At 36.8% G+C, this 13,053-nt stretch overlaps 1 protein-coding gene across 1 annotated transcript in view; it reads left to right on the top strand.

The window, feature by feature from the left end:
• timm44 (translocase of inner mitochondrial membrane 44 homolog (yeast)) overlaps positions 1–2,681 on the top strand; it is a 15,706-nt gene extending 13,025 nt beyond the window's left edge. Inside the window, exon 13 of the mRNA XM_079594293.1 lies at positions 1,841–2,681. Coding sequence (XP_079450419.1) covers positions 1,841–1,960 — 120 coding nt within the window. The 3' untranslated portion in view covers positions 1,961–2,681. The remainder of the gene's footprint in view (positions 1–1,840) is intronic.
• Positions 2,682–13,053: the final 10,372 nt, after the last annotated feature.

The raw sequence follows: 13,053 nt of genomic DNA, 5'->3' as shown, positions 1-13,053 counted from the left end.
TCTGGGCCGCCGTGACCGTACAGCTCACAGCGCATAAATCTGTTAAAGGACACCGAATGAAACGCCACACCAGGGATGTCTTTACATTAGAAGTTTGTGGATAATTCTGGCAGTCCGCTGCCCTCGAGTCATTGAGTTCAGACAGCCGTGGATATTAGAAACGCTCTTTTATTTCCAAAGCTGAAGACGGCTTTAAAGGTACAATATGTAATATTTGTGCATTAAAATATCCCAAAATCACAAGGCCAGTGTTATATATTTTGTTAAGTTGATTACTTAAAATTTCCCAAATGTTTCCAACTATTTTTAAATCGTAAGAAAATTGTAATTTTTAACCGAGGAAGCGGGGCGTGTGAGCGTGTGAGCTGGAGTCATATCCGCGTTACGCTCGGTTTCCGCTCGTACTGCGCGGAGTCCTGGACAAATGCGGAAGTTGTAATTGTAGCGTCTATCAAGCTGCAAACGTTAGCTTGTTTCGCGCAGTTGTTATGGACACAATTATTTTTTACCGATTGCAGCCGGTTCTGTCGACAGACACGTCCCATAAACGTACGGGTCAATTTTATATATTCCAAATGTAGCATTCGGTAATAGTTATGTTTATGTAAGGAAAGTATTATTGCTTTAGGTTTGTGTTTAGTTTATTGACATTGTTTATCACGTCTGGTGTTTATGGCCATGGAAATAAATATAGCATGTGTTATACATAAAGATTAATCCGTCTTTTGGCAAATGATGTGCGTGTTCGAATGCACTTTTACAACAATTGTTTATAACACGTAAAACTGCGCAGCGTTATCACAACTATGAATTCGACAAATACAGCATTAAACCTTACTTTTCTTGCGGTTAATTCATTTTAATGAAATAAAAGCATGTCATTAAACGCAACATTTATAAAAAATAGAACTTTACCTCATCCATGAACATGTTTTTTCGATTCCTGTTCCACGGTGGAGTTAAAAATGACAGTTCCCATCATTCCACGCTCCTTCACATCGTCATCAAGCTACGCTGTTGGTAGCGCCACTAGCGGCTGAAAATCTTGCATATTGTACCTTTAACCCTTTCACACGCAAGTCTAAAATAATATCAGTGTGAGTTTTTTTAAGGCGACCATTATTTAGGACATGTCACTTTATTGTTTCAATGATGACGCGTCATTGCTTGTCACGTGACAATAGCGCTGAATGAATAATGATCTGCTTTTGTGTAATTTTTCCCTTTTTTATTCAAAATATTCACAAATTTGTTAGATATAGCATGAAATATATGATATTCCGATTGTCAAATATGTGCAAGGTGATGTGTTTTGTTGTTTACACATCTTTATACCGATCGCGTTAGTTGAGCTGTATGCGCGATGGGCGCCGCCATGTTAGTTTGTGCCACTGTTTAGAGAATCATATCTGTTGGATATACAACACGTCAATTCATCCACTTCTCCCGAAATACATGAAAGGAAGTGGCCGGTGAACTGGGAGAAGAATAGAGTAAACTCTAAAGTTAATGTGTATCTGATATGAATAAAGCGTGTCGTCTAATTATAATGGAAAGGATTGTTATTGCCGCTTCTATAGACGTGTGTATTTTATAAACTCAAATTCATAGTTTTGCTTGTACTTATGTGTGTTTAAATGTCTGAAACCTAAAATAAACATTATGTGGTTGAAAACATTGAATAGTTGTGATATGTGACTGTCTCTGGCTCAGCGGCAGCAAACGCGCGAAACACGTTTGAATTTAGCAGTTGATCACGTGATGCACTGACCGTTCTGTGATCGTACGTGCGGAAGGGTTACTGAAGTTCGTCCATTCATTGCGTTTGCCTGTTTCACAGGATAAGGTCTTGAGGATGATGTACGTTTGGGCGTTGTGTCGAGATCAGGACGAGTTGAACCCCTACGCCGCTTGGAGACTCCTAGACATCTCCGCATCCAGTACTGAGCAGATCCTGTAAAGACGGTTCTACAGAGGGACTCAGGGGGGGCGGGGCTTGGCCAGGGGGCGGGGCCACACACATCCACTTGTTTTACATAACCCCGCCTCCTGGTACTTCCAGAGCCTTTTCAGGAACCCTGACTCAACCGCAGGGTTGCTCGAGTTTGAGCCAAAATGGCCGACGCTTGGACTCGCGCCATTGGACCGAAACCCCGTCAGTCTGAAAGACTGAGAGACTCTTTTTTTGTGTGTGTGTGTGTGTACTGTCTGTCTAACTGTTCTGGAAGATTTTGTCGATTGGTTATCAAGTGCCATTCTACACAGCTATTAGTAACGATGTTTAATAATAATTATAATAAAAGTACTTTATTTATATTGGATTGAATCTGAAGATTACCAGACCTCCCCACCGACTTGAAACCCACTGGCCGCCAGTAGCAGTTCAACATATTTATTAATGACTTGGTCCTGATAGCCAGTTTGTGTAGTTTTATGAATTAAAGACTGTATCTTTAAGGTCGGAAGAGTTTGGAAGAGTTCAACGGATTTATTAAGCCATCAAATAGTCTTTTATTAATTTCCGCCTCATGTGGGGCTAAAATAGCAGCTCGTCTTAAAAAAATGAGTATATAATGTATCGTATATAAAGGAGTTGCTGGTTGATGTAGAACTTGATTATCTGGATCAAAAACATGAAATGTATATTATTAAAATTATTCCATGCTTCACCACTCACCATGAAAGATGTGCTGATATTTTGGTTTATTTCAATAAGGTGTGTATAGCTACTTACAAAAACTAGCTAACTGCAATAAAGCTATATAGCTACTTACAAAAACTAGCTAACTGCAATAAAGCTATATAGCTACTTACAAAAACTAGCTAACTGCAATAAAGCTATATAGCTACTTACAAAAACTAGCTAACTGAAATTAAGGTATATAGCCATTTACAAAAACTAACTAACTGAAATGGTGTAGCAACAAACTGAAATTAAGGTGTATAGCTACTAACAAAAACTAGCTAACTGAAATTTAAGTGTATACTGTAGCTACTTACAAAATCTGGCTAACTGAAATTAAAGTGTATATCGCTACCTACAAAAACTAGCAAACTGAAATTAAGTGTATAGCTACTTACAAAAACTAGCTAGCTGACATTAAGGTGTATATCGCTATTTACAAAAACTAGCTAGCTGAAAATTAAGTGTATAGCTACTTACAAAAACTAGCTAGCTGACATTAAATTGTATATCGCTATTTACAAAAACTAGCTAGCTGAAAATTAAGTGTATAGCTACTTACAAAAACTAGCTAACTAAAAATTAAGTGTATAGCTACTTACAAAATCTAGCTATCTTAAATTAGTGTATATCGCTACCTACAAAAAATAGCAAACTGAAATTAAGGTGTATATCGCTATTTACAAAAAATAGCTAGCTGACATTAAGGTGTATAGCTAGGCCTAGTTTTTGTTTGTAGCATTATTCCAGTTAGCACACTTTTAAGTGTGGCTAACTACCGTTTAAAGGGTTGCTTGACCCTATTTAAACTACTGTTAATCGAGTAGCTTGTAGTTCAAGTTATAATTTGAAATCTGACAGAAAACTAGTGTTAAAGTTTGTTAGCAGTTAGCTGTAGCCTAAACGTACAGTGGACTAGAATGTACACTGCTAATTCACGTTAGCAGCTAATTTATCTGGCAGTGTTTGGCTATTTAGAGAGAGAAAATGCTGTTATGTAATGTGTTTCAGGGAATTGTTCTCTTCAGGTTTCTGTGGGTTGATTCTCACCAACGTGCCACGCTTGTCCATGAACGTGGGCGCGCCGTTTTGACACGGTCAGATTTATTGCCTGGGCTCTGGAAACATGGAGGAAGCCTGATAAACAGGTTTTCCTATTCGTTCATCCATTCATTCATCCTGTGACAAGCGCATCTGTTTCGTGATGGATCTCCTTAGCTTGAGGAGACCGCTGAGGTGTGCACTTGTCCTGAAGTTTTCCTTCATCTGCAGATGGATAGTATGTTCTGACCCATCAAGCCTGCAGAAAATATACAATATCCACCTCAGAACATGAGATTTATTATAAGTTGAGTATGAACATGAGTATTATTCTAAAATATACAAGACATTATAAGCAAAAATGTGTTTAAATACTGGTTCAGAATAACATTCTAGCATACTATTCTTTTCATACTTGCAGTATACTTGTATATGTATAGTACAAATACTGTGACCTGCCATTTTTAACTCTTTATAAACGTCTTGATTTTTGTTTATACGAATAAATACAGGTTCAGAATAGCATTCTAGAATATCGTGACTAGTACTACATACTATTCTTGCACTATTTAGTATGTATAGTACATATACTGTGACATGCCATATTGTCGATTTAAGAATAGCGTACTACCATAATATTATGTATACTGTGACTAGTACTGCTTTACATACTAATCTTTTAGTATGCATACTGCAACCTGCCTTTTTTAAGCTAATTTTATTTAAAGATGTCTTGACCTTTGACTGTTTGTTTAAATGCTATTTCAGAATAGCATTATAGCATACTACAGTATTATGCATACTGTGACAAGTATTACATACTATTCTTTCATTATAGGGTATGTAAAGTTCAAATACTGTGACCTGCCATTTTTAAGCAAATTTTGTTTGTTAATGTCTTGACTTTTAGCTGTTCGTTTAGATACTGGTTCAGAATTAGCATACTATACTATTATGTATGCTGTGACTAGCACTATTGTACATACTACTCTTTCAGTATGTAGTGTTTATACTGTGACCTGCCATTTTTGAGCAAATTTTGTTTGAAAATGTATTGACATTTGGCTGTAAAACTGGAATACCATACTAACATACCATTATGTATACTGTGACTAGTACTACATACTATTATTGTAGTATATAGTATGTATAGTACATATACTGTGACGTGCCATTTTTAAGCAATTTTGTTTAAGAATAGCATACTACCATAATATTATGTATACTGTGACTGTTGTACATACTAATATTGTAGTATGTAGTATGCATACTGCGACCTGCCATTTTTAAGCAAATTTGATGTTTGTTTAAATTCTGTCGAATAGCATTATACCATACTACCGTATTATGCATACTGTGACAAATACTACATACTATTCTTTCATTAGTATGTATAGTACAAATACTTCGACCTGCCATTTTTAAGCAAATTTTGTTTGTTAATGTCTTTACTTTTGGCTGTTTGTTTAGATACTGCTTCAGAATAGCATACTACTATACTATTATGTATACTGTGACTAGCACTATTGTACATACTACTCTTTCAGTATGTAGTGTTTATACTGTGACCTGCCATTTTTGAGCAAATTTTGTTTGAAAATGTATTGACATTTGGCTGTAAAACTGGAATACCATACTAACATACCATTATGTATACTGTGACTAGTACTACATACTATTATTGTAGTATATAGTATGTATAGTACATATACTGTGACGTGCCATTTTTAAGCAATTTTGTTTACTGTTTTGACTTTTGCTTGTGTTTAAGAATGGCATACTACCATAATATTATGTATACTGTGACTAGTACTACTGTACATACTAATCCTTCAGTATGCATACTGCGACCTGCTATTTTTATGCAAATTTGATTTGATCCGTTTGTTTAAATGCTGTCGAATAGCATTATACCATACTACCGTATTATGCATACTGTGACAAATACTACATACTATTCTTCCATTAGTATTTATAGTACAAATACTGTGACCTGCCATTTTTAAGCAAATTTAGTTTGTTAATATCTTTACTTTTGTCTGTTTGTTTAGATACTGATTCAGAATAGCATACTACTATACTTTTATGTATACTGTGACTAGCACTACTGTACATACTACTCTTTAAGTATGTAGTGTTTATACTGTGACTTGCCTTTTTTTAGCAAATTTTGTTTAAAAATGTATTGACCTTTGGCTGTAAATGCTGGTTCAAAATAGCATACAAAAATACCATTATGTATACTGTACTACATACTATTATTGTAGTATATAGAGTACAAATACTCCAAACAACCTTTTTTGAGCAAATTTTGTTAAATAAATGTCTTGACCTTTAACTCTAAATGCTGGTTCAGAATAGCATACTACCATAGTATTAAGTATACTGTGACAAGTACTACATACTATTGCAGCATGTACTATGTATACTGCAACCTTCGATTTTGCAGCAAATTTTATTTGATAATATCTTGACTTTTGGCTGATGTTTAGATGCTGGTTCATAATTGCATACTACTGTAGGCTACTACTCTTTAGGTATGTATGTATACTGTGTCATGCCATTTCCAGTGCGACTAATGAACCCGAAGCAGTATTAAATGTGATTTCAACTTCTTTTTGACATAATATTTGATTGGACCAGCAAAAGTTATATTTTTATACAATATTTTCCTTTTGTAAGGTCAAGCGCACTGCATTGTGTGATACAGTGTGCTCTGGTTGTATTGCTGCACACGTTCCAAACAAATGTCTCTAAACATACGCTTGCAAACGCACAAGCATGCTTATTTACATATGCAAATGAGCTGCAGCATTAGCATTCAGTTAGCGGCTTGCTAATGAGACCCCTCCAGTGCTCATTTATTAGACCCTTAGGCTGCTGGATGAGTCCTTTTGCATACTGCAGAAAGCAAATAATTGCTTTCGATGGCATGCAAAGACTCAAATCATGGGTCTTATTGGTACTTTACCAAGCAATTAGTCTGATTTAAGTTTATTTATCGAAGGTCAAAGGCCAAGGAGGCCTACGATTACTCAAAGACAACAAATTAGTGGCAAATCGACGGGTATTTCAGCAGTTTTCACTGTCGATCGCCATACAACCTCCTCATGAGCGGGTCGTCTAGGGCTGCGTTGGCGTATCCTCGCTCGAAATGAAATGAACGATCGCCTCATCCCAGCGGCAGATTCTTTATGAGGATCTATGGATGTGTTTTGGAGGACGAAAACAATGGCAAATCTGGTTTCTATTGATCAGTAGGTCCTCTGCCTGCGGTTCTCCTGTTAGTGGCTTTCAGGATGGCAATTTGTCACGAGTTTAATGCGGAGGACGACTGGTTTTTGTCAGGGCTTTAGACTGGGGGCGATTTCTGCTGGTGTAAATTCAAGCTCAGCCTTGAAACCACGCAAACAACTTCTTAGGTTGTCGAAACTGTCGTCAGCATGGGAACACTTCCTCTAGACGATCACAGATAGATGTTTTACTTTCTTTTGTTTCCTCAATACATACACGCTTATGTCAGGATATGTTTGCTATCAAGATTTATTATCATAAAATGTAGGAACTTAGACTCATAAAAGCATTTTGTTTGCTTAAAATCCCCCTGTTGTCAATCATTTTATCCCTTAAACTCATCTTTGATACACCTTATTGAACATGCCACACGCTATTGCACGTTAAGCGTTTTATAATGTTTTTCTATGGGTGTTGTTCATAATCTGATTTGTTTGCCTCTATAAAGTAGGCTATGCTTTATTAATAAGGTAGGTCTATATTGTGTACTAAATTTAGTGCTTCAATATCACTCACATTAAGGCTATGTTTACATGGAAACGATCTGAAGAGAAAACGCAAAAGTGGCGTTGCGTTATCACTTTTTATTCTGCATTTAGACGAGCGTTATGGGGGGGGGGGGATCTGCATGCATATGGTGACGCAAAAATTTGTGAAATTCGATGTAGTGTGCACTCCAGGCGGCTAGGTGGCAATGTGAAGCACTGCCACACAACAACACCAAGTCCGCACGCCTGCGTACAACCTTCCTTCTACTTCTCTCCCTAGCAGACTTTTGCGTTTTTACCGGTTAGACGGGAACGTGATGGTGGAGCGTTTTTAAGATTTCCACTCTGGAGGGTGGTTTCACTTTTTTGCGTTTTTAAAAAAGCCTCAAAAACGCCGTCGCCGTGTAAACGAAAGGCACATCCGATAAAATATTTTTACGTTTTCACAAGCGAGCGTCTTAAATCGGGAAGAACGCGTGATTACACTGCCGTTGTCTGTTTTAGCAGAATACTGCCATCTAGTGGTAGCAGGTTTTCTCAGACAGCTGTGTGTGGATCGTGCCAGGCGAAACCGGCGAAATGAAAGTCTCAAAATCCAAATAAATCAAATGTGATCGACTCAGAAACGAGTCAATGAATGCACGCGTGTCATCTGATCCACACATGCACATTATACTTGTTGCATGCACACATTCTGACCTACATTAATACAAAATTGAGGTTTTGTATTAACAACTATGTCTCTGTGTACAAAATACTGCACATTCGTGTGATTCTGGATTTTGCACACACAAGTTGTATTGTATTAGTTTAAATGTAGCGACGCACATTTGTGAATTTGTCTAATAGATGGGTAGGTATGCACACATTAACCTAATATTCATTTGTAGTTGTGTGTGTGGGTCGTGAAATGCTTAAAAACAGACATCTTCTTTGTTGCATGCACAAATTATGATAAACTAATACAAAAGAAAACATTTGTATTCACAAAAATGTCTCTATTTGTACACATTGCTACACATTCATTCAATTTTGAATTTTGCACACGCAAGTTGAAAGGCATGGATAAAACATATCTGCAACATGTATCAAGTTCATTGATAATTGTGCTTGCACGTGTTAATCATTTTGATACTATATTCACCCCATACTATGGGTTTTGTTGTATAGCCTGTTCTGAAAATCCCTGAGGAACTCTGAGATTGGATTAGACAACTCCAGGAAAAGCCTGATCCAAGAAACCAACAAGAGACGGGAAATTAGGCTCGAGTGTCTGGAAAACAAGCCTAATGGGGTGGCAAACCTTGTGGGAAGTGGGTGTAGATGTGAGCATGCCCAGTTCAGCCCTATATATCTACCCCCAGGGCAGTTACTCACGCCCTCTCAGGCGTTTGTTTGCTCTGTGGAAGTGACAGCTAATCTATGGGTGTAAATCAGAAGGCCGGAGGTTGGGAAAACAGTTACAGAAGAGTCTCTCTTGGCTGTTAGCAGGCTATAATAATTGACGTTATTTTTATGACGAATCTCCAGGTTACATTAAATCAAGATGTGGTTCATTGAACGAGCAAGTGTTTATCGACATGTACGGGAACACTGAGAAGATGAAGAGAATGAAGATGTTTTCATTGAAATAATGCTAGTATCAACCTATCTATCTATCTATCTATCTATATATCTATCTATCTATCTATCTATCTATCTATCTATATATATATATATATCTATCTATCTCAAGCAACATGCAAAATATGGCAAAAATTTGCTAAATCAGGCTAGCAATATGTTAAACCATGCTAGAAACAGGTTAGCAATGTGCTAAAAACTTGTCAAAACATTCTGGCAAATTGTGTTAAACCATGTTAGAAAATGTTAGCAATGTGTTAAATCATGTTAGCAACATGTTTAAACATGCCAGCAATGAGTTAAATCATGCTAGAAAATGCTTGTGATGTGATACATATTTCTAGAAACAAGCAATGTGATAAACCATGCTAGCAATGTGCTAAATCCTGCTATAACATGCTAGCAACATGCTAAAATGTCGGCAATGTGCTAGATACATGTTAGCTCCATACTAAATCATGATAACATGTTAACAATGTGCTAATCATTCTAGGAACATGCTAACACTGTACAAAATCATGTTAGCAACATACTAAATCATGCTAGCAACATACCAAATAATGCTAGCAACATGCTAAACCAAACTAGCAATGTGCTAATCATTCTAGGAACATGCTAACACCGTACAAAATCATGCTAGCAACATACTAAATCATGCTAGCAACATACCAAATAATGCTAAATCATTCTAAAACATGTTAACTTGTTGAAACATGTTAGCAATGTGTTAGAACATGTTAACATTTTATTTACTTTGAAGAGCTTGAAGTTTTAAGATTTTACTCAAAGTTATTTCAAACTTTCAAAGACTTTGTCAAGCCAACCTCAAAGTTTGTCTCCAAACTACTCATCTATTGGAATGGAAAGTTTTGTCAAGGCCGGCACTAAGCATAAACCATCCATTTAAAAGCTGCTTCCTCATATGTGAATATTTGCATTGATGTCAAACCTCATTTAAAGTAATAAAACTGCTAAAAAATTATAATAATTCCCAGCTGTTTGACTGCTAAAGCCGCCTATGCACACCCGTCGTATAGCGATGAGACACGGAGCAGCAGCGATTAACCTGAACACAAACCCAACATCAGTATGCCAATAGATTTAGATGTTTACTATTAAGTAAAGACAACTAAAAACTGTTAGAACAGGTTACACTTGAAGCGTATGTCATCTGGACTTTATGAATAGGCCTACTGAGTTGGCGCATGTGTTCGCGCGCCTCTGTAAATGAATAGGGTGACGGATCGCGCAACGGCGTGTCTGTTGGGACAAAAATTCGCATTAGAGTCGCTGCAGCCCGAGATGAGCATCGCTTACTGGCCTATGAAATCTGCAAGGTCCTGCTCTACATGAAAAATGAGCTCAAATCTGCCGTAAAGCATATTAAAGTCATATCGCATGATCGATAACAAGACGGAGAAGAGGAGGGGGAGAACTTAGATAGCCAGAGGAAATTTAAAACCCAGACAAAAAAATATTAAAATCAGCGCTCTCTCTTTATTTATAACTCTATCTCATTTTAATTTTTAATGCCTAACGTCCAGGTTATTTCTGCTAATTAAAGACCTGCGCTTTGCAATCTTAAAATCGCTCTGAACTGGGAGATCCTGTCCTTAAACCCAAGGGATCCTCTCATGAACAAAAGTCAATATTCATACGTAATTGAATAGAATCTGTCAATAAAATCCACAGGTGCGTTCGCGGGAAATTCACGTTCATTATAGTCCATGCTCTCAGAATGGCGGTAATAAATAAGAAAATGTAATTTAATTAATTCACTGGACGGTGTAGGCTAGTTTGGGGAGTAAAACGCCTTCAGATGCTTTTAATCCAGTCGTGACGCAAACGTGTTTGATATCGAGGGACCCAAAATTTTTAAGATAGATCGGTTCAACATTTGTGTAATGCAAGCAACCTAATTAAAATTTTACTTAGGCTACAAGCCTCGTACCAAGCAAATTATTGTTAATGGTGGTACGGATCGACTGTTCGCGTCCATAATGCATTCATGCAATATTAATCATATTATGCATATTCGATGGAGCGAACGCCTTGTTTTTGTTGTCCGGCTCAATGCATAAATCCTCCAAACTCAATTCCCAAGGTCATTGAGAGACATAATGTGTTTATCGCCTGGCTGTTTCGCTCATAATAAAACCATTCCCATTCGAATATTGGGATTGATGGATGTCTATGGGATATTGATCGATACCTGCTGGCCTTCTGGAAACGGGGAAATGAGTGACCATTAGTCCAACTCAAATCAGCGAGCTCAGAGCAGATCAGTTTCACACAACTCAAAGACACAACAGGACGCTCGTGGAAGTGTTTCTGGATATGAAACCCCTGCGTTAGAAACGTTAAAGATGTTCAGATGCGCTGCATGTGTCATGAACAGCGAATCTGCAAAAACAAAGATTGGATTTTCTCTACAACATTTTGTTGTATTTTCAGTTAGGCTAGACAAACTCACACTAATATTCGGGCAATGCACATTTTCTAAGTGCAGCCCAGCTAACAGGCAACGTTCCCTCACTAATGTTCTTTAAAAGTAATGTAAATATTAGGACAAAACGTTCTTAAAATAATGTAAGGTTCTTATAAAGGTATAGGCTACCTAAGGGATAATGTACATCCAGCCGGTTGTTATCTCAGAATAAACCCCCGACAGAGTTAGGTCTAGCATCAGGTTTTTTTGGAGATAACAACTGGCTGGATGTACATTAGTATTCCACATAAATAATTATGGGGATAAGAGATATTGATTTGAGATTAAACTGTTTTAAAAATCTTACTTGTTTGTTATTTTATAATTCAACAATGTACAAAACAATAGTAGCAAAATGGCAGCAGCTGCGAGAGTCCACGATGGATTAATAATTAAATAACTGTACACAAAATATTGATTTTACTGATTTTTTTATCATTAATTATATAGCTCAACAAATGCAAAACTTCTACGAAGAGAAACCGTTCAGCACGCGATTAGCGCTGCCGACTTCAGTGACCCGGATGAGCCTGTGTTTCTGTTTTCAGCAGTTGTTATCGTAAAGTAACATACCGCTGGATGGCGCGATTGACCAATCAGAATCAAGTATTCCAAAGAGCCGCGTAATAATAGGCTATATCTCATAATATTGATAGAAAATATTCTTAGAACAATATTCTTGTAACGTGCTTATTATATTATTATTTGCTGAATGTTTTCATAAATGTTATCAAAATGTTCGGAGTAAACGTTCATTGAATGTCACAATGTAATTTGTACTTGATGAATGTTCTCGTAATGAAAAAAAAAAACGTTTTTCGAACTAAATTCTTGGAACGTCCTTATAATTTTATTAATATTTGCTGAATGTTTTTGTAACGTTTGCATAAAACGTTTTAAAGAAACGTCCTTAGTGTTTTTTGTCAAAGTCTAATTTGACACATTTTTGCATAACCAAGAAAATCATTTAAGAAACTGGACGTTTTGAACGTTCAGAACAAAACTTTTTATAACATTTTCAAGATAATATATGGAATGTTCATCTAACGTTCACATAGGCTAAACCAAAGCCTTTTTCGAAAAAAAAGAAAAGAAAAAAAAAGAAAAAGAAAACGTTTTGAATGTTCATAAGACATTCGGAAATAATGTTTTCATAACCTAATGGGAAGGTTAGCAAAACATTAGAAGACATTTTTGTTAGCTGAGTCATGGGTCAAACTTAAAAGCTTCTGTCAACACATTTTGAAAGGGCGAGGCGGTCAAATGTCTAAGTAGGCCTACAATAAAATAACAAAGAAGAAAAAGAGGTGATTGAGTTGTTTATTGTTCATTATTGCTCACATGCAGAGGAAGTGACCCATTGAGAGACTTCCCTTGTCCTGTCAACATGTTCTGGTCCAGCCCTCATCATCTGAACAGTATCACGGCTGGCAGTC

This window comes from Phoxinus phoxinus (genome assembly GCF_949152265.1).
Source record: "Phoxinus phoxinus genome assembly, chromosome: 20".
In the NCBI taxonomy this organism is placed as follows: domain Eukaryota; kingdom Metazoa; phylum Chordata; class Actinopteri; order Cypriniformes; family Leuciscidae; genus Phoxinus; species Phoxinus phoxinus.
This window is presented reverse-complemented; position numbering and strand designations above follow the sequence as displayed.